This window comes from Entelurus aequoreus, linkage group LG10 (genome assembly GCF_033978785.1).
Source record: "Entelurus aequoreus isolate RoL-2023_Sb linkage group LG10, RoL_Eaeq_v1.1, whole genome shotgun sequence".
Lineage (NCBI taxonomy): Eukaryota > Metazoa > Chordata > Actinopteri > Syngnathiformes > Syngnathidae > Entelurus > Entelurus aequoreus.
The window spans coordinates 20,374,314-20,398,829 of record NC_084740.1 but is presented as its reverse complement, the minus strand read 5'-3'; the positions used below and the strand labels follow the sequence as shown (position 1 = coordinate 20,398,829).

Here is a 24,516-nt window from a genome sequence, read left to right as displayed (position 1 = left end):
ATATATATATATATATATTGAAATACTTGAGTTGGTGAATTCAAGCTGTAAAATACTCTCCTCTTAACCACGCCCCAACCACGCCCCAACCACGCCCCACGCCAAGCCACGCCCCACGCCCCCGGCCAAGACCCCCCCCCCCCCCCACACCCCACCCCACCTCCCGATATTGGAGGTCTCAAGGTTGGCAAGTATGGTTAAGACTGTTATTTATCATTTTCATGGCTCAATAAGCTATGTATAAAGTTAAGTTAAAGTTAAAGTACCAACGATTGTCACACACACACTAGGTGTGGTGAAATGTGTCCTCTGCATTTGACCCATCCCCTTGATCACCCCCTGGGAGGTGAGGGGAGCAGTGGGCAGCAGCAGTGCCGCGCCCAGGAATAATTTTGGTGATTTAACCCCCATTTCCAACCCTTGATGCTGAGTGCCAAGCAAACCCTACAATTAAGCATCCTTTAATCTGGTCTTTCCCTATTAGACAATAGGCAACGTGGCACATTAATCACATGAAGTGAGAACACTATCAAATATAATTAGTAGGATTCAGCTGCTTATTCATACTCCTTTTCGGACACATTGAATTGTGCAAGTGAAAAATTGGGATTTACTTTTTTTAAGCATATTCGAAATATACTAAAACATGACCTGCCTTTGTAGTTTGTTATTGTATAGTGTTTACTTTTTTAATGTAGTGCTGTAGTTTCATGAACTGTTGATGGCCAAAATGGCGGACAATAAGTTAATTAAAAAAATCCCAGTTGGAAGAGGGGAGAAAAAATCCCTGATTAATACAGCAATTGGGGAATCCTGGCAAAAACTGTGGGATTCTGGGAGAAAAGGCAGACACTTATACAACATCCAACAATTTATTAAAGGGAAGAATATAGAGGAAAGTATAGGAAAGAGGAGGTGGTACATACTCCACTTATAGGTTAGGACACACTGGACCGAGGCCAACATTATACTTATTAGGCAAAGTGGCAACAGATACATGTGAGCTATATTGGGTGGTTGAAAATGTGCAGCATATATTTTTTTCTCTCTTTTATTATGTTTGATTTTGTGTAAATACATATTTGATATGTATATACCAACATAGTCTGTAACCTAAGTACTCACCCTGAGGACACACACTTAATTGTCATTCATTTTTATTCATCTCCTTCATTGAAGTGCATTTTTGATCAACAGACAATTCAACTTTAGCAACTAAAAACATATTTACACACCTATGCTTGACAAGGAACAGGATGAAGAAAATCTTATATTTCCTGCCCCCTTCAACATAATAAGTAGTCTTACTTAATGGATAGCCCAGATTCACAAGCATACAAACCAAACAAATACATCCAAATATAATGAAAACAAACAAAAAACACACAAAAAAAACCAACAAGTGCAAAACTTCATGAAGTACAAACCGAACAAAAAAAGTAATATACACCTCACGGGATGATACAAAACAAATACAAAACCGGACGAAAAATAAGTAAAGTAATAAATATAAAGAAAAATGTAGACACTTACGGCTGTCCATATGATCTTATTGTTCTGTCTTTATATATTTTTTTCAATTGGAATATATTTGTACAATCTTTTATCTCATTGTTAAGAGAATTCCATAGTTCAGTGTTGTTCAACCTTTTTTGAACCAAGGCGCATTTTTTCATTAAAAAAATCCGGAGGCACACCACCAGTAGAAATCATTAAAAAATTAAACTCAGTAGACAATACAAAGTTGTTGTTGCAATTGTTGGATATGAGTTTAGACCATAACCAACTATGCATCAATATAGCTCTTGTCTCAAAGTAGGTGTACTGTCACCACCTGTCACATCCCACCCTGACTTATTTGGACTTTTTTGCTGTTTTCCCTTGCGTAGTGTTTTAGTTCTTGTCTTGCGCTCCTATTTTGGTGGCTTTTCCTGTTTTGTTGGTATTTTCCTGTTGCAGTTTAATGTCTTCCTTTGAGTGATATTCCCCGCACCTGCTTTGTTTTAGCAATCAAGACCGTTTCTTTGTGGGGACATTGTTGATTGTCATGTCATGTACTGATATACTTTGTGGACGCCTTCTCTGCTCCACACGTTGTAAGTCTTTGCTGTCGTCCAGCATTCTGTTTTTCTTCACTTTGTAGCCAGCTCAGTTGTAGTTTCGTTTTGCATAGCCTTCCCTAAGCTTCAACACCTTTTCTTAGGGGCACCCACCTTTTGTTTATTTTTGGTTTAAGCATTATATACCTTTTTACCTGCACGCTGCCTCCCGCTGTCGTCTTCATATTGTGATCATGACAAACCATGTTCCCGACATCTACAACGCAATTGACGCTTATGGATGGCTATGCAGAACGAAATTAAAACTGAACTGGCTGCAAAGTAAACAAAAACAGAATGCTGGACGACAGCAAAGACTTTCAGCGTGTGGAGCAGCAGACGGCGTCCACAAAGTACATCCATACATGACGTGACAATCAAAAACAAAATAGGAGCGCAAGACAAGAACTAAAACACTACACACAGGAAAACATCAAAAAAGTCTAAATAAGTCAGGGTGTGGCGTAACAGGTGGTGACAGTACACCTACTTTGAGACAAGAGCTATATTGATGCATGCTTGGTTATGGTTTAAAGTACAAACCCTGTTCCCATATAAGTTGGGAAATTGTGTTAGATGTAAATATAAACAGAATACAATGATTTGCAAATCCTTTTCAACCCATATTCAATTGAATGCACTAAAAAGACAAGATATTTGATGTTCAAACTCATAAACTTTATTTTTTTTTTGCAAATAATAATTAACTTAGAATTTCACGGCTGCAACACGTGCCAAAGTAGTTGGGAAAGAGCATGTTCACCACTGTGTTACATGGCCTTTCCTTTTAACAACACTCAGTAAACGTTTGGGAACTGAGGAGACACATTTTTTAAGCTTCTCAGGTGGAATTCTTTCCCATTCTTGCTTGATGTACAGCTTAAGTTGTTCAACAGTCCGGGGGTCTCCGTTGTGGTATTTTAGGCTTCATAATGTGCCACACATTTTGAATGGGAGACAGGTCTGGACTACAGGTAGGCCAGTCTAGTACTCGCACTCTTTTACTATGAAGCCACATTGATGTAACACGGGGCTTGGCATTGTCTTGCTGAAATAAGCAGGGGCGTCCATGGTAACGTTGCTTGGATGGCAACAATGTTGCTCCAAAACCTGTATGTACCTTTCAGCATTAATGGGGCCTTCACAGATGTGTAAGTTACCCATGTCTTGGGTAATAATACACCCCCATACCATCACAGATGTTTGTTTTCAACTCTGCGCCTATAACAATCCGGATGGTTCTTTTCCTCTTTGGTCCGGAGGACACGACGTCCACAGTTTCCAAAAACAATTTGAAATGTGGACTCGTCAGATCACAGAACACTTTTCCACTTTGTATCAGTCCATCTTAGATGAGCTCAGGCCCAGCGAAGCCGACGGCGTTTCTGGGTGTTGTTGATCAACGGTTTTCGCCTTGCATAGGAGAGTTTTAACTTGCACTTACAGATGTAGCGACCAACTGTAGTTACTGACAGTGGGTTTCTGAAGTGTTCCTGAGCCCATGTGGTGATATCCTTTACACACTGATGTCGCTTATTGATGCAGTACAGCCTAAAGGGATCAAAGGTCACGGGCTTAGCTGCTTACGTGCAGTGATTTCTCCAGATTCTCTGAACACTTTGATGATATTACGGACCGTAGATGGTGAAATCCCTAAATTCCTTGCAATAGCTGGTTGAGAAAGGTTTTTCTTAAACTGTTGAACAATTTGCTCACGCATTTGTTGACAAAGTGGTGACCCTCGCCCCATCCTTGTTTGTGAATGACTGAGCATTTCATGGAATCTACTTTTATACCCAATCATGGCACCCACCTGTTCCCAATTTGCCTGTTCACCTGTGGGATGTTCCAAATAAGTGTTTGATGAGCATTCCTCAACTTTATCAGTATTTATTGCCACCTTTCCCAACTTCTTTGTCACGTGTTGCTGGCATCAAATTCTAAAGTTAATGATTATTTGCAACAAAAATTTTTTTTTATCAGTTTGAACATCAAATATGTTGTCTTTGTAGCATATTCAACTGAGTATGGGTTGAAAATGATTTGCAAATCATTGTATTCCGTTTATATTTACATCTAACACAATTTCCCAACTCATATGGAAACAGGGTTTGTAATATCCAACAATTGCAACGACGACTTTTTATTGTCAATATCGGCTGCTGAGTTTAATTTTTTTTACGTTTTCCGCTGGTGGTGTGCCTCGGGATTTTTCCAAAGAAAAAAATGTGCCTTGGCTCGAAAAAGGTTGAAAAACACTGCCCTAGTGTGCCGTAGTTGAACTTCAGTACAGTAGGTGGCGGTATGCATCTATAACGTTGGTTGCGACCCGCCATAATATGAAGAAGAAGAAGAACTGTTGCTGGCATGAGTCTTGGCACCTCTCTGTTTCCGTACAACCGGAAGTCCAGTTTCACAACCGGCAGCAAGCTGAGCGCCGGAGTCCGGCGTGACATTCAGCCGCTGTTGGGGCCTGACCTGTCTGTGTGTGCCTGCCAACATGACACTTCTTCAAAAGGCACTTTCTTTGACAAAAAGGCGACATCTTGCTTCAGGAGGTGTCACTATTAAGAAGGTAAGCCAAGCGTCGGTTTAGAAGAGGTGAAGATGGAAGTTTATGTGTCATTCCTCCAGGTGCTCATCAACAGCTGCCGACCATGCTGCTCAGCTGTGCTCCCCAATCACATGATTCGCAACATCGGCATCTCCGCGCACATCGACTCGGGGAAGACCACCTTGACCGAGCGTGTGCTGTACTACACGGGGAGAATAGCGGAGATACACGAGGTTGACGTCACTTCCGGTCAACGTTGGCTCTGAAATGGCATTTGTAGATGGATAGATTTTGTAATGGCTGTGTTATATATACGTATATAGGTAAAGGGGAAGGATGGCGTTGGAGCCACAATGGACTCCATGGAGCTGGAAAGGCAAAGAGGCATCACCATCCAGTCAGCTGCTACCTACACAATGTGGAAGAACCACAACATCAACATCATTGACACACCAGGTAATAAAACAATGTTTTCTAATCAAACTCAACTAAAGGTCCCGTATTATGCAAACCTCAACTTAAAGAGGAACTACACTTTTTATTTTGGAATTTTGATGATCGTTCACAAACATGACGACATATATATATATATATATATATATATATATATATATATATATATCAATCAAAGTTTACTTGTATAGCCCTAAATCACGAGTGTCTCAAAGGGCTGCACAAGCCACAACGACATCAGGTAAGAAGAAGAGCAGCTGGGCGGTGTCACGTACATCACAGCTCTCATCCAAAGTTAGCGAAAAACAGTCCATGTCTCCGGGCATATCAGCGCAACAGAGTCCAATAAGCACTCCTTAATAAACTCTCCGTCAGAAAACGCCTTACTTTTTCTGGCGCTTTTGTGAGAAATGACGAAACTTGTCCTGACGGCTGCATCTCTGGGGATGTGAAATATGGCAAAAAGTCCTTGTTGGGTTTGCAGTTTTACCATCAACACATCGGCCTCCCTTGCACGCGCTTCATCAGACACATTCCGGTATTTTCCCTCGTGTTTCTTCGTGTAGTGGCGATTAAAATGATATTCTTTAAACACAGCAAGCTGTGTACCACAAATTAAGCACACGGCTTTACCATTAATTTATGTAAAGAAATACTTGCCAGTCCATGTCTTGTTGAAAACACGCCATTCGTCATCAACTTTTATTTTTTTAGCGTCTCATCACTTGTCTTTATGCACCTTCACTCACAGGTTCCCCCCGGACATATGCACATAAATAACACATTTCAAAATAAAAGCAGCACAGTTGTATTGCGCGCACGACATAGATGTTTTTTAAACTTTATTTTGTAATTTGTGATTGCGCCGTTCAATTCACTCACAATCACACACGCGCATACGTCCACACGGAAGTACTACAAATAACGCTTTTCAAAACAAAAGCAGCACCGTTGTATTGCACACTCGACATAGATACTTTTTGAAATGTATTTTGTAATTTATGATTGGCCTCACGCGGGCCGGACAGGGATGCGCAAAGGGCCGGATGCGGCCTGCGGGCCGTACAATGCCCAGGTCTGGTTTAGCAGGTAGGCATCAGGCAGCGGACTCTCCCCAAATTATAATAAACACTTCCCAGTCAACTACTAGTAACATCACTATGAGCCCGTTGACCTTCTAGAAATATAAAAGGCAGCTCAGCTCGCTCGCAGTCCTGGCTTGAGGTGAAGGCTAATTCGCTTTTAGCGTAACGTTAGCTGTGTGTGTTACGGACAGCAAAGCCCTGTCCGTCTATTATTTCACTTTACCTTTTTCTGTGTTGATTGAGCTGTGTTGAAGCAGCAAAAAAGGACATTATGTTAAATGAAGAGTTTCTGTCTCTGATAGTTAATATAATAATGTAACTGCATCATTAAGCCTACATGAAATCCATGGTGTTCAGGGATGAATAGTCTCTCCTATTGCTATTGTACCATTTTTTCAGCTATAGTTACGTTAATCATTAGTAATGCAGCAGCCTAGTTTTGAATCGCAGGGTACCTGCTATCACATGTTGATAAAAATATAACATTTACATAATACAAATCAACTACAGGCTTCCCAAATGCTGTAATAAATTAAGCATGATGAGTTGACTTGAAACTGTTTAATGTTGCACTTTTTATATGTAGAAGAAAAGTTTTGTCATTGTATTTAATCTGAGCAACAACTTGAGGCAGTTTAATGTTGATTAACGTGGGCAGAATTATAATAGTGTTCCCAATGTTAAAAGGATAAAGCCATTGTTTACAAATTTGGTAAATAAATAACCCAAAAATGTATATTTTGTTGATTTCTTACTGTACCGAAAATTAACCGAACCGTGACCTCTAAACCGAGGTACATACAGAACCGAAATGTTTGTGTACCGTTACACCCCTAGTGTTTTGAGATAAGAGCTGTCTCTAGGCTAATTGTTATGCTTTAAGTTACAAGCAAAAATTTTACTTCCGAAGCTGTTCATGAGTTGTCATAGCCGTAAGATCCACCCAAACATCTGATTATACTCGCTATTATTTGCTTATAGCCAGAGACGAACATACATTTGTTTTCCAACCATGGAAAGGAAGGAAGTAGATGTGAAGGACAGTGCTCGGAAGAAGAAGTGGATGATATTCATTGAATTAAAGATCAAAATCATCCCAAACAAACAAAATGGTTGGATATGTGTCCTGCGATTGGCTGGCCACCAGTCTGGGGTGTACCCTGCTTCTCGCCCCGTGTCAGCTGGGATAACCCCAATGATGACCTTAATGAGGATAAGTGGTATAGAAACCGGTTTGGGAGTAGCACTGCAAATATGCGCCATACTGAAGCAGAATGAGTCGATAATGCCAGCCAAGGATGTTAGAATAAATTATCAACAGCAGACATTAATCCAAGAAAATATGGAGATACTGTAGAAGTCCACTCTCCAAGGTAAATTCTGTCACTTCAACGTTGATTTCACATATGAATAGATAGATAGATAGTACTTTATTGATTCCTTCAGGAGAGTTCCCTCAGGAAAATTAAATTAAATGTTTTGAGTTAAGCGCTCTATCACAGAAGCAATTACCGGTAAACTCATAAACTGAGTACAACCCTTTGCAAAAAATATGGAATGCCCAGACTTGGAGGATGTTCATTCAGTTGTTTGATTTTGTAGAAATATAAATACATTACACAAAACCTATTTCAAATGGCAACCTTCTGGCTTTGAGAAACCCTAAAATAAATTAAGAATATAAATTGTGGTAGTAACAGTTCAATTTTTAGATCAAGCAGAGTGAAAACATTTTTGGAATTAATTCTAAAGAAACAAAGTATGCAATCACCCTGTAAATTTTCATTTCCAAAGCTAACACCTCTCTTAGATGAAATATGTTCACTAGTCTGCAGTTAAAAAGGAGTGTTCACACAATCAAACACCGTATCCAATTTAAAATAATTCTCCTCACTTTCAAAGCTATCCATACCCTTTCTCAGTCATATATCTCTGACCTTCTCCATGTTGCCACGCCCTCACGTTCCCTAAGATCCTCTTCATCCATCCATCTCACGGTCCCCTTACACAAACTGTCCATCATGGGTGCACCAGCTTTCAGCTGCTAAGCCCCTCATCTTTGGAACTCATTACCACCAGACCATCGTAATATAGACTCAATATCCCTCTTTAAATCAAGACTGGGCTAAGAAAAGGCAATCTTGGACTTTAGATGACTGTCATTTTCATTGATTAATCGCAAATCTGCATTTGGCAAGGTAATGATAGTAAAACTTTTGTTTGATGCTGATCCAACGAGATTTATGAAGATGACTGCCTGAAGAAAACAGGCCTGCGTGTCAGGTAATGGTACTGGGGAGATAGCTGTGTTTACGTCTTCAATAAATGCATAAGTTCACGTTGACATTTTGGGCACTTTTTTTTATCCCGTCATTGCAAAGAATGTTTGGGGATGATGACATAATTTTTCAACATAATGATGTATTTCCTATGGAGTATAAACGTTCCCCTGAAAAACGATACTAACGGTCAATGTCATGGCCTACAAATAGTCCGGGGCTCAATCCAATTAAAATTCAGTGATGGAAATGAAGGAAAATGGTCTGTGACAAGACTCCAACATGCAAAGCTGATCTGTGAACAGCAATCAGAGAAAGTTGTAGCAAGATTGATAGATTTCACGGGTTAAAACCATGCCATGCCATGACTGCAATAGGTGGTGCAACAAAGTACTAGTGATGTGTTGTAGTGTTTTTTCTTTGTTTTTTATGGTTCCATAAAGTTATCTCTAGAATTGACGGATTCCATATTGTTTTCACTCTGCTTTATCTTAAAATGGAACTGTTACGGACAACCACAATTAGGGCTGGGCGATATATGGAATATACTCGATATATCGCGGGTTTGTCTCTGTGCGATATAGAAAATGACTATATATCGTGATATTGGAGTATACGTTCTCACACAGTTGCTTTTAGCTGCGGGCATTACACTACAGGCTTTTCTCACTCTTTCTTGTCTCTCCTTCTCACAGAGACATAAAACAAGCGCACCTTCTTACATACGTCACATACTGTCGCGTGTGCAACCTCATATGCTTTCGTGGAGCAGAGAGGTAGCAGCATGGGTAATGTGGTGCTAGCGGTGCGGTGTGAGTAGTAATACGAGAGAGAGAAGGTGCGAATCTGGTAATAAATGAAGTATTAATTCCAAGAAAAACAGCACGGGGTCCTTCGTCTGGTGTTGGTTTGGCTTCAGGCATAAAGATGTTGAACAGACAACCGTAATATGTCAAGTATGCGGCAAAAGCGTTGCTACAAAAAGTAGCATTACTGCTAATTTGTAGCATCACTTGAAAAGTCACCCGCTAGAGAATGAAGAGTGCTTGAAACTCTGCATGTCAACATCTCCGTTCGGTGCCACACCCACAAAATGCCCAAGCAACCATTTCGAGATCAACAGCGTATGAAACAAATAGTCAAGAACAGAAGGAGATAACATCCGCAGGAACCTACCACATAGCGAAGGACATACACTATTTGATTTCCTATTATGCAGCTCATTTTTATTTGACACTTATTGAAATATCTTGTGTGACATCATGCACAAAAGTGCACTTTATTTGTTTTAAACTATTGTAGTGGCGTTCTGTACAAAAACTGCACTTTAATTTAGTGTAGTTTTGATAAGTCATCTTAGTGACATCATGCACAAAAGTGCACTAATAGCTTGTTTTAAAATGTATCTGACAATCTTGCACTTTCTGTTTTGGAAATGACATGAACGTTTGTGCCACTGCTTAATAACCGTTTAATAACACTTTTGCTAAATTGACTTAGTTGTGATTTCCCTCTCTGTATGAAAGTTTAAAATGAGCATATATTAATGCAGTGTGAAGAAGAATGTTTTAATGTAGACACATAGAATCATCATACTGCTGTGATTATATGCATCAAGTGTTTATTCAAGGCTAAGGCAAAATATCCAGATATATATCGTCTATCGTGACATGGCCTAAAAATATCCAGATATTAATAAAAGGCCATATTGCCCAGCCCTAACCGCAATTTATATTCTTGATTTATATCTTGAGTTTCTTAAAGTGAGAAAGTTGCCATTTGAAATTACTATAGTTTTGTGTTATGTCTGTTAGGTTGTTTTTTTTTCTACAAAATTAAATAACCGAATGAACATCCTCCATAACCGGTGATTGCATCATTTTCAAGGGTTGTACTGTATTCACTTGTTTGCTCCACTTTTGATAGAAAATGTAAACAAATGGTGAATTTTTTAAATAATTATTAAAATTATTTTATGGCAAGTGTGCACTAAACAGTCTTTATAACAAAATGAATGGTTACACCAGATGTATCATTCAGCCATCTGTAATAAAACACTATAGTCAATGCGTGGCAACAGTATAATGCAGTTTGTATGTCCAGGTCACGTGGACTTCACCATCGAAGTAGAGCGAGCGTTGCGAGTGCTCGACGGCGCCGTGTTGGTTCTCTGCGCCGTGGGTGGGGTCCAGTGTCAGACGTTGACGGTGAACCGGCAGATGAAACGCTACAACGTGCCCTTCCTCACCTTTATCAACAAATTGGACCGCATGGGCGCCAACCCTGGACGATCTCTGCAGCAGCTGAGGTGACTTTTATGTTTTATTAAAACGTCTTCATCTCTGTCATGTTACATCACATGTGCGTTTCAAAAAGGAACTTTTGACTTGCAGGAACTTTAGTGTGGCATCTGTGCTGAAGATACCACACTAAATCCCTCAAAGGAGTAGCCTATTCAGTTTAATGTTGTTTAGGAAAACCTCCTTTTGGTACGAGAAGTGGCCAAACTCTTTTAAACATATTTACAGAGTAATCAGTGTTTCCCATAAACTGCCAAGATACCTGTGGCGGTGGGGGCATGGCTATGGGCGTAGTCACCATGACATCATCGAGTAATTTGCATAATTTACTACAATGATATGATATTCTCTAAAAAGGCTCAAAAAATGTATACTTACTAATTAATAATAACAGTTTTGTTTTAAACGTCCATCCATCCATCCATCCGTCCATTTTACAATATAATTACAACACTTTATGTGCATATTTATATACAGATTTGAACAATAAGTTATTCACTGAAATATATTTATTAATTGTGGTTCTTACAAAAAATATATCTTATAAAATATAAAAGCTAAAATGTCTCTTAAAGCTCTGCCCCTTTAATTAGTGCATACTAAATAATTTAACTTTAGCCTACTACTACAACCATATTATTTACCAGCAACATAAAGTGAAACAGAGGCAGAGGTGTCCTGCCACAGTCAGTAACAAATAAACAGAAAACAGTAGTGGTCAAATACAAATAAGGCAACAAGAGAAGTATCCTACACTTCTCTTTTGTAAAGTAAATCTGAACAGCCTATATGGGCATCTACATCAACTATATGATTTGCCTGAGAAGCTGGACAGGAGAAAAAAAAAAAAAAATCTATTTGTGGCGGACGTAATTATTTCGTGGCGGGCCGCCACAAATAAATGAATGTGTGGGAAACACTGGTAATATAAAATAATCAGCCAGACCTTTAAGTGGCTACTCCAGGTGCTCACCGGGACCCCGGGACTTGATTCTTTGTGGATAATTGTGAAATAGAGGAGGCAGTAAACGAGTGGAACGAAAGTAAATAACAACAAATATTCACAACTTACTTTGTTTCATGCTGTCAAAGTAGTCGTCGCCGTGAGATTAACAATGACATTTATTTTTTATATATTGTTATTTACAGTTCAAATGGATCGTAAGGACTCGCCTGACCGTCATAAATTCATCATTTACTGAAGGGACGCTTTTCTGACTGTTGGGCAAAAGCCTGACTTTTTATGTACAATTCTTACACTTTGTTTTTAAATCATATCATTTTGTATATTATTGCTTTGTATTTCATTTATTTAAGCTTTAGAAAAACAAATATGACCTTTTATTGTCTATGTACATGGGATCACATTGGTCCTAGTGTGTGAATGTGAGTGTGAATGTTGTCTATCTATGTTGGCCCTGTGATGAGGTGGTGACTTGTCCAGAGTGTACCCCGCCTACCGCCCGAGCTGGGATAGGCTCCAGCACCCCCGCGACCCCGAGAGGGACAAGCGGTAGAAAATGGATAGATGGAAGGATCGTGGAAATATACCTGACCACTCCTCCGTACGTTATCTGCCTGTTATGTATAAACTATTCTGAAGTGACAAATGCGGTGGAAACACAAACTACACATGTCTACAGAACCTTATAGTTCCCGGAAATGAAGGAACTTAAAGTTGCTGAACTTTTGGTGGAGAAAGGCCTCATGTTTTTTTACACTTTGCGTCTGTCTTTAGAACCAAACTGAACCAGAATGCAGCCTTTGTGAACATCCCCATTGGCCTGGAGGGGAACATGAGTGGCATCATCGACCTTGTAGAGGAGAGAAGCTTGTATTTCGAAGGACCTTTTGGGTAACGTATTCTTTTTTTCTTTTTTTTTATATCAGAATTTTTATTCATTTATTTATTTTTTACGATTTATTTTTAAAAGACAGCTTCATTCTACTTTTTGTAGCATGTCTGAAGGGTGAATGAAAATGCTTAGAGCGAAATTTATGATATTGTTGATTTTTGTAATAAATTGGCCATACATACACTAAATAGAGGTATGTTTGTTAAAAAGGCACATTTAAAGGGCATTCTGCCACCTTTTTTATGGGTCAATACATCATGGATGTTTTGTTACATAATAATGCATTGTTGTACATTTTCTTGTAATGTCGATCCTGCGCTCGGGGTCTTTCTGTGTGGAGTGTGCATGTTCTCCCCGTGACTGCGTGGGTTCCCTCTGGGTACTCCGGCTTCCTCCCACCTCCAAAGACATGGGGATAGGTTGATTGGCAACACTAAATTGGCCCTAGTGTGTGAATGTGAGTGTGAATGTTGTCTGTCTATCTGTGTTGGCCCTGTGATGAGGTGGCGACTTGTCCAGGGTGTACCCCGCCTTCCGCCCGAATGCAGCTGAGATAGGCTCCAGCATCCCCCGCGACCCTGAACGGGACAAGCGGTAGAAAATGGATGGATTGGTGAGACACACAATTGCTGTCTCACCATGCTATCCTTTTGTAGACAAAAATCACAATGATATCAAAAGTATGAGGAGCTTCTCTGGTATTCTAATCTCAACTAACTGGATTTGTCTAACTGCAAATATTCTGACTATCCTTGTTTTGCAGTCGAGTCATCCGCTATGACGAGATCCCAGCAGACTTTCGTGCGGAGGCAGCAGACCGGAGGCAGGAACTGTTTGAATGTGTCGCCAACGCAGATGAAGCCTTAGGAGAGATGTTCTTGGAGGAAATAATTCCAACCACTGATGACTTGAAGGTAAAAGAAAAAAAACAGCCAGATGTCACATTTGATTTAATCATCGCTTTACTGGCACCTTAGGCTGCAATCCGCCGGGCCACAGTGCAGCGTCTCTTCTCGCCAGTGCTGGTGGGCACGGCGCTGAAGAACAAAGGTGTTCAGCCTCTGTTGGACGCTGTTCTCGATTTCCTGCCCAACCCCACCGAAGTCAAAAACTACGCTACCCTCAATAATGAGTAAGTGTGGATTTATGTCTTTTATGGCAGGCAGGTATATGCTTATTCTGACTATACACTCTTTTTATTTACGGTAACTAAGAGATTCCAGTGAGACATCAAAAATCCAGTTGGCCCCAACAAGAGACTCCACAAACCTCTTTGTCAGTCTAGCCTTCAAACTGGAGGTGTGTACTTAAAATGTGTTCAGCTTTACACACTCGCCTTCTTTATATTGTTCTTCTCACGCTGTCGTCCGTGGTTTGTTCTTCTCACAACAGGCGGGTCGATTCGGTCAGCTGACGTACATGAGGGTGTACCAGGGATGCTTAAAGAAGTCAGAGTACATCTACAACACACGCACAAACAAGAAAGTGCGTGTGCAGAGGCTGGTGCGCCTACATGCCGATCAGTTGGAGGTAAGAAAGGCTGGAGTATGTATGGACCCATTTATTTGGAGCTCATCTTGGTATGCTTTGGAATTAAGTTTGTGTGTTCTGCACAATGGCGACATTTGCATCAGTTACTTTACAGTACAGCAACATTATGGTAACATACACCACTTATGAATTCCATAAAGCAAATGACAATAATGCACTGCAGGACAACAATTGAATGCATCTACAGTGCTTTTCTTTCTCTCAAACAATCAGCAGATCGGTGTGTCTCGCGTCACCCTTTTAGGCACCGTGCCACTGTGGTGGGATAACAACATTTAAGTTAGTACCTACAGGTTATTTTGGTAGCTGCACAACAATGAAAATAACAAATATACTGCATAGTGCAGGGTTGTCTATATACGTCTCGTACAACAAAGGTGTCAAACTCATTTTCACTGTGGGCCACATCACAGTTGAGGCTGCCCTCACAGGGCCACTTGCAACTGCAAAACCATATGAATATATAATGGCCTCATGGTATTACCACCTAATTGGCCCTTCATTCGATTATTATTATTTACCAACAAACCAGTTTGGAATTATAAGTCAAGATGACAAGCAGATCTAAAGTTCAGCTTGAAATAGCTAAGAACTCAGCAGCTACATGCGGTGCAATATTATAATAATAATAGTTTATAATAATAATAATCGAAAAATGTTTGAACAAGGAAGATGAAGTTCCTTATTGACAAACATTTTTTCCATCCTTTTGTTGGCCACATTAAATAATGTGGCTGCGTGCCTTATTAAATGATCTGGCCGCGTGCCTTATTAAATGATCAGGCCTTGAGTTAGACACTTGTATTGTAGATCATTTTAAAACAATTGGCAAAAAAGTATAACAAATGTACTATTAAGGGGAAAAAGTTGATTGTGGAGCATATTAGCTTTTTTTTTTTTACAAAGTGAAAGTGTCAACATGGCCCCACACATCATTTGATTTTTCAGTAAGTGGTCTTTGTTTAGTGAAAATGGGGTTTAACTCTTTATCGAGTACTTATTAAAATACTTTTAAAAGTATACAATTGACATACAGTACTTTGACTTGTATGTGTAACTAACTTTGTATGATATATAATAGCATACAGTATGTAACTAAAATATTTAACGCCAAAATGCTGTCTGTTAAGTTGAATTCATCATCAATCAATCAATCAATCAAAGTTTACTTCTATAGTCCTTAATCACAAATGTCTCAAAGGGCTGCACAACCCACAACGACATCCTCGGCTCAGATCCCACATCAGGGCAAGAAAAAACTCAACCCTCTGGGAACAATGAGAAACCTTGGGAGGGACAGCAGATGTGGGGACCCCACTTGGGTGACCGGTGCAATGGATGCCGAGTGGATAAAGTTAATAACGTGAGAGTCCAGTTCATAGTGAGGGCAACAGTGGATCCTCTTGTATGAAGACAAGTCAGCAGCGCAGAGACGTCACCAACTGATGCATAGAGCAGTGGTCCCTCCCAGGTCCCAACTCCTCCGTGAAAGCTGATCTGTGGCCACCTGATAACCTCTCCACGCAGAAGGGGGGGCAGAGCAGAAAAGACAGACAGCAGATCAACTGGTCTAAAAATGGGTCTATTTGAAGGCTAGGGTGTATAAATGAGTTGTAAGATTAAGGTTTTAAGGTTTTACCCTTTAAAATCGTTTTTAATCATATTTATTTTTATATTGGTTTTATATTTATTAATTTTTTTGTTTTTATTCAGTCATTAGTGGAGCTAAGGATAATATTTGAATATTGTTTTTAATATTGTTGTGCAGTACTTTGGAAACATTTCTGTTGTTTAAATGTGCTATACAAATAAAGTGGATTGAATTAAGATGGGACTTAAATGCTTCTACTGAGGTAGCATCTCTAACTGTTACTGGTAGGGGATTCCAGAGTACTGGAGGCCCAATAGAAAGCAATATATTTTTGGGGGGCTCTGGGAATCACTAAAAAGCCAGAGTTCTTGGAAAGCAGATTTCTGACTGGGAAACATGGTACAATACAATCAGCAAGACAAGATGGAGCTAGACCGTTTAGAATTTTATACCTAAGTAATTAAATCTTAAAGTCGCATCTTAAGTGTGTCATTTCCTGCTGGCCCCACTATGGACTGGACTCTCACTATTATGTTAGATCCACTATGGACTGGACTCTCACTATTATGTTAGATCCACTATGGACTGAACTCTCACTATTATGTTAGATCCACTATGGACTGGACTCTCACTATTATGTTAGATCCACTATGGACTGGACTCTCACTATTATGCTAGATCCACTATGGACTGGACTCTCATACTATTATGCTAGATCCACTATGGACTGGACTCTCACTATTATGTTAGATCCACTATGGACTGGACTCTCACTATTATGTTAGATCCACTATGGCCTGGACTCTCACACTATTATGTTAGATCCACTATGGACTGGACTCTCACACTATTATGTTAGATCCACTGTGAACTGGACTCTCACACTATTATGTTAGATCCACTATGGACTGGACTCTCACGATATTATGTTAGATCCACTATGGACTGGACTCTCACACTATTATGTTAGATCCACTATGGACTGGACTCTCACTATTATGTTAGATCCACTATGGACTGGACTCTCACAATATTATGCTCGAACCACTATGGACTGGACTCTCACAATATTATGTTAGATCCACTATGGACTGGACTCTCACAATATTATGCTAGATCCCTCGACGTCCATTGCACCGGTCGCCCAGGGGGGGAGGTCCCCACATCTGCGGTCCCCACATCTGCGGTCCCCTCCAAGGTTTCTCATTGTCATCCCATTGGGTTGAGTTTTTCCTTGCCCTGATGTGGGATCTGAGCCCAGGATGTCGTTGTGGCTTGTGCAGCCCTTTGAGACACTCGTGATTTAGGGCTATATAATTAAACATTGATTGATTGAAGTGCACAGGAAGCCCGTGCAGGTGAGCCAGTATAGGTATATATATATATATAGGTGTATATAGATGTATACAATATAGACGTAATATGATCAAACTTTGTTGTTCTTGTCAAAAGTCTCACAGCCGCATTTTGTACCAGCTGTAATCTTTGAATGCTAGACATAGGGAGGCCCAAAAAATAATACGTTACAAAAGATATGCCCATTACGTCGATCGCAAGCTACCGGTCGTTGGTGGAGAGTGTGTCAGTCGAACGGTTTGCCGTCAATGTATTTCTTGTAAAGTGTATAAAAAGGAGTATGGAAGCTGGACAAATAAGACCCACCACTTTTATGTGGTATTGTACAGAAAGGAAGACTTTTTCTCCTCCACAATGTAAATTTGAAAATGTGGAAGTTATCAGCATGACTGTGAATCCTGTCTGATTCCATCCCATCCATCCATTTCCTACCGCTTATTTCCAACCAACTTATATTTTTGTCATCATGAAAGAAAGGAATCTATATGTTAAACATGCTTGTATTTTTAATAAAACACCTTTAACATGTCAACAAAAACGGCAATATAAATATAAATTATAAATAGATGATAAATATCAACTATAAATAATATAGATGATAAATATAAATGATACATAACATTACACCTATAAAGTGTAAGATGTTGTATGAATGTCTTACAGGATGTGGAAGAGGTGTATGCAGGTGATATCTGTGCTCTGTTTGGTATTGACTGTGCCAGCGGAGACACTTTCACTGCCAAGACCAGCCATAGCCTCTCTATGGTAACTCCTTTTAAATCTGAGATTTGTAGTACAAATTAAGTTGCTTTTCTCATTTCCTGTTCTTGTCTCCTTCACAGGAATCAATCCACGTCCCAGATCCGGTCATTTCTATGTCCATGAAGCCAGCCAACAAGGTGAAAAAAGAGGTACTTCTCTTATTTGGTCAAGAAGGATTTCTTAATTTAATTTCTTTCGAACCAGAACGACTCTGATAAATTCGCTAAAGGCATCAACCGTTTTACCCGGGAAGATCCTACGTTCCGTGTTCTTTTTGACTCGGAGAGTAAAGAGACCATCATCTCGGGCATGGGAGAGCTGCATTTGGAGATCTACTCCCAGGTAAATACATTTTCACTTTTGTTTTGTTTTTAAAAGGTAGAATGTCTCTGAAGTCTGTCTTGTGTTCTGTTTGGTGTTTTAGAGGATGGAGAGAGAATACAACTGTCCCTGTGTGATGGGAAAACCCAAAGTGTCTTTCAGGGAGACGATCACTGCACCTGTACCGTAAGTACAGATGCCCAACACACACACTGAAATAAACTGTGTAGTCTAAAGCAGTGTTTTTCAACCACTGTGCCGCAGCACACTAGTGTGCCGTGAGATATTGTCTGGTGTGCCGTGGGAAATTTTGCAACTTCACCTAATTGGTCCCCAAAAATATTTGTTTGCAAATCAATAATTATAATGTGCAAATAATGTTCCGTTAACGAGTGTCTGTGCTGTATAGAGCTCGGCAGGTTAACCATGTAATACTCCACGTCAGTAGGTGGCAGCAAGTAATTCATTGCTTTGTAGAAGTCGGAACGCGTCGAGGATGGTTTGTCGTGATCCCAATATGTAGAGCACAGCGGGGTGCAGGTAAAATGGTATGCAACGATTAAACCAAAAATGAACAAAGGGGAAAGGAAAAGGCACTGAAGTTTAGGGACGGGCTATGCAAAACGAAAGCAACACTGAACTTGTGACGAGGTAAACAAAAACAGAATGCTGGACGACAGCAAAGACTTACAGCGTGTGGAGCGGAGATGGCATCCACAAAGTACATCCGTACATGACATGACAATCAACAATGTCCCCACAAAGAAGGATAGCGTATGCACAACTTAAATATTATTGATTGCTAACTTAAAGCAGGTCAGGCACTCAAAGGTCAGGTCAATAAAGCAAATAAAGCAAATAAAGCAGGTCAGGCACTCAAAGGAAGGCGTGAAGCTGCGACAGGAAAACAAACAACAAAACAGGAAGGGCCACCAAAATAACAGCGCAAGTCAAGATCTAAAGCACTACACACAGGAAAACAACAACAAACTCAAAATAAGGCACGACGATCTGGTGGAGTTTAATTTTTTAACATTTTCTGCTGGTGGTGTGCCTCCATATTTTTTAATGAAAAAAATGTGCCTTGCCACAAAAAGGTTTGAAAAACATTGGTCTAAAGCAGACCTGGGCATTCTGCGGCCCGCGGGCCGCATCCGGCCCTTTGTGCGTCCCTGTCCGGCCCGCGTGAGGCCAATTATAAATTACAAAATAAATTTTAAAAAGTATCTATGTCGAGTGTGCAATACAACGGTGCTGCTTTTGTTTTGAAAATCGTTATTTGTATTACTTCCATGTGGACGTATGCGTGTGCGTGATTGTGAGTGAATGTGAACAGCTGCAATCACAAATTACAAAATAAAGTTGAAAAAACATCTATGTCGTGCGCGCAATACAACTGTGCTGCTTTTATTTTGAAAAGTATTATTTATGGGCGTGTGTAACCTGCGAGTGAAGGTGCACATGCAGCGACAAGTGATGCACGGTTTACACCCGAGACGCTAAAAAGAGAAAAGTTGATAAAGAAAGGCGTGTTTCCAACAAGACATGGACTGCAAAGCAACGTTCCCTCTAAGGTGCGTGCCTGCGCAATTGCGCACTGCTCAAGCGTCCGCTGCGCGCAGCAAATATATGCCGCGCACCAAATCAAATCTCAACTGAATTCTAAACAAAATAAACACATTTATTGTGTGTAATTTTGCAATGCAACTTTGAGTGACAGTGACAACAAGCGGCCCTAACGGTGTTCGTCAACACCGTTCAATTGAACACCGTTCAATTATTGTAACGTCTATCGAGATGCTTCGAGGACAGGAATTATATTGATCACTTTATTGAGCAAAACTGTTTATATTCGGCCATAACCACACCAAAAACATGAGTAAAACACTTCTATCTCGAAAAACTAGTCATTTTCTGCCGTACAAACCAGGCCAAAACCAACTTGTCATTTGTCACCAACACGCATAGCACTAAACCACTGGTGCGTTTATGGCCACACAAAAAGTCGGACAACTCAAACACCACACAAAGTTACACTATGACTCCTCAGTCATACGTGTGCTTATTTTACTGTCATTTATTATTAATGTTAATTTATTTATATTAGTCATGGAATGCTGTTACACACACTATGTTGAAGTATTACTATTATTATTAATTATTATTATTATTATTATTATTATTTATCTTACGGTGTATATCAAAAATAATGTTGAGCAAAATTTAATTGAAATATTGTCGATGTGGCCCTCCAGCAGTGCTCGGGTAGCTCATGCGGCCCCCGGTAAAAATTAATTGCCCACCCCTGGTCTAAAGTATCCAGACACACTTCTTAGTCAACTAATCAACCCCTTTTTCCACCTGTCTAAGTACTTTGTATGGTCTGCAATTTTGAAAGCGAAGTATTGCATAGATATGGACCGATCCACAGATCTGAATTTGTGTATTTTTTTCAACCACAATGTTATTAGTTGTAGCATAACGAAGCAAAATCCAAGTAACTGCTGGCTGGGAACAGCCCAATGTGGCTTCCAAAAGACCCCTTAGCTGCCCAGTCAGGTGCCTCATGCAAAAACATCAAATAGAACAATTTCTGCACTAAAACAGTTTTACTATGGGATTTACAACAGGACTATTTGGGGGCTACTGGCGGAGGTGTGACTGTTTTAGAGGGAGAAAGAGATGCATCCAGTGTTGCCAAGTCTGCTTATTATTAGCGACTGTTTTTCCGAAGTCGTATGCAAATCTTGTGAGTCCGGGGCTTGTTTTTGAACCTGTAGTTGTTTGTTTGGAATTGCTTTTCTGTCTGTGGTAGTTTTTTTTTTGCCAAGAACAGATGACTTGGTACATCCCTACACACACTGTGTGATGCACATCTCGTCAGAACAACACACTGTTCCTTCCTAAGAGCTGGTCAAACAGACTCAATATGTACTTTTTTTTTTTCAATCTGTGGTAACTTGTTTCTATCATGGAGACAACACTGGCAGCAGTTAGATTGGATCAGTATATTTCAAATTGACACATTATTCTGAAGTAGTTCCTGTAAACATTTAATTTGGCTTGTGTTTTTCTGTTAACATTCCATGAGGTGAGGTCATGTCTTCATGCTTTAAAAGTGAGATCACTGTTTTGAATTTTCCTCATCTTAGTTTGTGGCACAATATAATACTACACACACTGCAAAAACTGAAATCTGAGTAAGTTTAAATATCTCCAATAATGGTGATATTTGCTTATTTTTTGTCTGATAAGATAATTCTTCTCACTGAGCAGATTTTATGTTAGAGTGTTTTACTGGTTTTAAGGGTTTTGGTCCTAAATTATCTCAGTAAGATATTATAGCTTGTTGCTGAGTTTTATGACTTACCCCAAAAGGGACAAGCGGTAAAAATGGATGGAAGGGATGGATATTGAGTAAAACATGCTTGAAACTAGAATATCAAGTGTTGCAAAGCTGTGTCATCAACACTCACAAGCATAAAACTGCTTTTTTAAAGTAATAATTTCTTATTTCAAGCATGAAAACAAAAATCATGACTTTGACACAATTGTGTCTCATATTAAAACAGATGACAGCCAAATGAACTTTGCTGTTTTATTTTCAATGAAACAATAGAAAATAGGTACTCATATAGAAGTACAGTTGTTATTAGTGAGAATATACTTATTTTAAGGTATTGTTGGGTTCATTGAGGTTAGTTAATTTTACTTGTTTTGGAAAGTCTTGACCAGCCAAATTTTCTTGTTCTATTGGCAGATAATTTTGCTTAGTTCAAATAAAATACCCCTCATTTTTTGTATTTTTTATTCTTGTTTTTGAACACTGACTTTTTTGCAATTCAGGCTCTGGATAACTTTCAGATTAAACAACATACAACAATACAGAAACATTACAAATAAGAATAAAATGTATGTGAATAAGTAAATACAACTAGAATAAAAATAGGACATGTATGTGCATCTTTCTTTACTATGAGGTTGTGATGATTTACAGCCACAAAAAACTACAGGCCCCAACCACAAGACTTTATCGATGAAGTTTGCATTGAGTAATGCACCCTGTTGTTCCTTGAATGTGTACATTCATAGTCAGTTAAACCTATTACGTAAAACCTTTTTTTTTGCCAAGATATAAGTTTAATGTTTCCATTTTAGGTCTGAAAGGGGAACTGTACATTTTTGTAGTTCACACTCCTTATGAGAGACAAGAAGACAAACGTGTTTTTTTTTGCATTCTAACATGTACAAATCTACTTTTTCTAAGTGGCTATTAATGCAGCTAACGGGAGAAATCGATTCTACCTCTAAATCACTTAAAAAATGCATTCAATAACCGCCAACAATACTTCATTTACGTTATGTAACCTGTATAATAACCAAGCTGTAGCGACATTGTTATTGTAAGAGAGAACACAGAGGAACTCTTTTTCTGGCGGAGTGACACATCGGCATGCTTCGGTATCAGCCTTAAAAGCTAGCTACGGCAAGAGATAAGCTGGCTTCTACGTCAGCACCCGAATTGTGTTTGAGTTTATAATGCACAACTATGCGATAGGACTCCAATCTGTACTGAATGAAAAACACACACAATCATATTACAGTATCTGTGAAGTATTAGCCCACATTTCATGTTTGGTTTGTAGACAGCCAGCTCGACAGCGTATGTAGTTGTAATAATACGCATGACGTGCTGCGTGTATCATGATTAATATTAAAGTGACTCACGTGATGGACAGTTGTGCGTTTAGTCCAGCTGGCAAAGGACTTGTTTTCTGGTTTATTTTAGGTAAGCACTCCATTTATGTCGGAGAAGCTTGGCCCCAAGTTCCACATTTATAGCGTCAAAGTCACCCTGACCTCACTCTCTCGGCTTCCGCCTGCTCCAATGTGTCACCCTTCCTTTGTGCTCACTTCTAGAAGCAGTAGTTCATCCTCTGCATGTTCAGCTTCAAAAACATAAGGTTTTGAATCCTCATTTGTCCAAAAATAGTCGTCTTTGTCGTCTGTTACCAAGTCTGCCATGATTAGAAAACACTTGCGGTTTTTTTGCGGAAGTAGGAACACACATTTGTTACAGAAGTGCGCTGCTATGGAAACGGAAATACAGTAAATGTGCTGAGGAAATCAGTTCCAGCAAAGCTTAAGATTACCAAAATAAGCTAAATATTGTACATATTACATATTAGGCCCTTTCCCACCACTTTTGGTTCCTGGAACTATAGGTTCCTGAAGAAGTGGGGGGTTTGTGTTTTCACCGCATTGCACAGTTCAGGGTAATTTATGCAAATCAGGCTGATGACGTATGAAGGAGTGGTTTAATATATTTCTATACTGATATCATGTAAATAAACAAACTATGAGGTCACAGTTATTTTACTAAAAAATAGGTAATTGAAACAAAAAGCAATCGTATACATGAATTGATTAACGTGGACCCCGACTTAAACAAGTTGAAAAACCTACTCGGGTGTTACCATTTAGTGGTCAATTGTACGGAATATGCACTGTACTGTGCAATCTACTAATAAAAGTTTCAATCAATCAAAAACAAAACGATACGATTAAGAAAATAAAGTGTACTGAATTGTTCATAAAAAGTCAATGTCCAACAGTCAAAAAGTCCTTATCTCGGTAAATAATGAATTCATAAGGGTCAGGTGATTCCTTTTGGTCCATTTCAACTGTAAATAACAATATATAAATAATAAATGTCAGTGTTTATCTGACGCCGACAACACAAACACATTGGCTTTAGCGTTAGCTTGTTAGCCTTAGCATTCTGTTCACTCGGGTTGAGGCTAATAACTACACTAATGGAATGTCACTGACTACTTTTATAACATGTAATAAAGTAAATAGTTCATATTGTATGTTATTTGTCTTTGTTCCACTCATGTGCTGCCTTCTTTTTCACATTTATCTAATGAAGTCAGAGTGGTAAGCACCTCAGGTCGCCGCTTCGAGTCTGGCTTCATACTCCTCTGTAAATACGTTTAAAAGAGTCCATCCACTTCTCAGCATCAAGGGCTGGAATTGGGGGTTAAATCACTAAAATGATTCCCGGGCGTGGCCACCGCTGCTGCTCACTTCTTCCCTCACCTCCCAGGGGGTGATCAAGGGGATGGGTCAAATGCAGAGGTTAATTTCACCACACCTAGTGTGTGAGACAATCATTGGTACTTTAACCTAACTTCTCGTAACAAAAATAAGTTTGTAAAAACTAATAAACTGCATAGAGTTGAAAGAATATGGCTGAGTAAAAACACTCCATAGTAGTTCCACTGATTAGCGTTCTTCCGCACCCAG

The 24,516-nt window shown here is 39.5% G+C and overlaps 1 protein-coding gene across 1 annotated transcript in view; it reads left to right on the top strand.

The window, feature by feature from the left end:
• Window positions 1-4,490: 4,490 nt before the first annotated feature.
• The window catches only part of LOC133658351 (elongation factor G, mitochondrial-like), a 34,749-nt gene continuing 14,723 nt past the window's right edge, over window positions 4,491-24,516 (top strand). Inside the window, exons 1-13 of the mRNA XM_062060272.1 lie at window positions 4,491-4,674; window positions 4,734-4,886; window positions 4,977-5,109; window positions 10,574-10,778; window positions 12,509-12,625; window positions 13,390-13,540; window positions 13,604-13,758; window positions 13,841-13,925; window positions 14,019-14,156; window positions 17,788-17,889; window positions 17,967-18,023; window positions 18,091-18,228; window positions 18,311-18,393. Coding sequence (XP_061916256.1) covers window positions 4,600-4,674; window positions 4,734-4,886; window positions 4,977-5,109; window positions 10,574-10,778; window positions 12,509-12,625; window positions 13,390-13,540; window positions 13,604-13,758; window positions 13,841-13,925; window positions 14,019-14,156; window positions 17,788-17,889; window positions 17,967-18,023; window positions 18,091-18,228; window positions 18,311-18,393 — 1,592 coding nt within the window. The 5' untranslated portion in view covers window positions 4,491-4,599. The remainder of the gene's footprint in view (window positions 4,675-4,733; window positions 4,887-4,976; window positions 5,110-10,573; window positions 10,779-12,508; window positions 12,626-13,389; window positions 13,541-13,603; window positions 13,759-13,840; window positions 13,926-14,018; window positions 14,157-17,787; window positions 17,890-17,966; window positions 18,024-18,090; window positions 18,229-18,310; window positions 18,394-24,516) is intronic.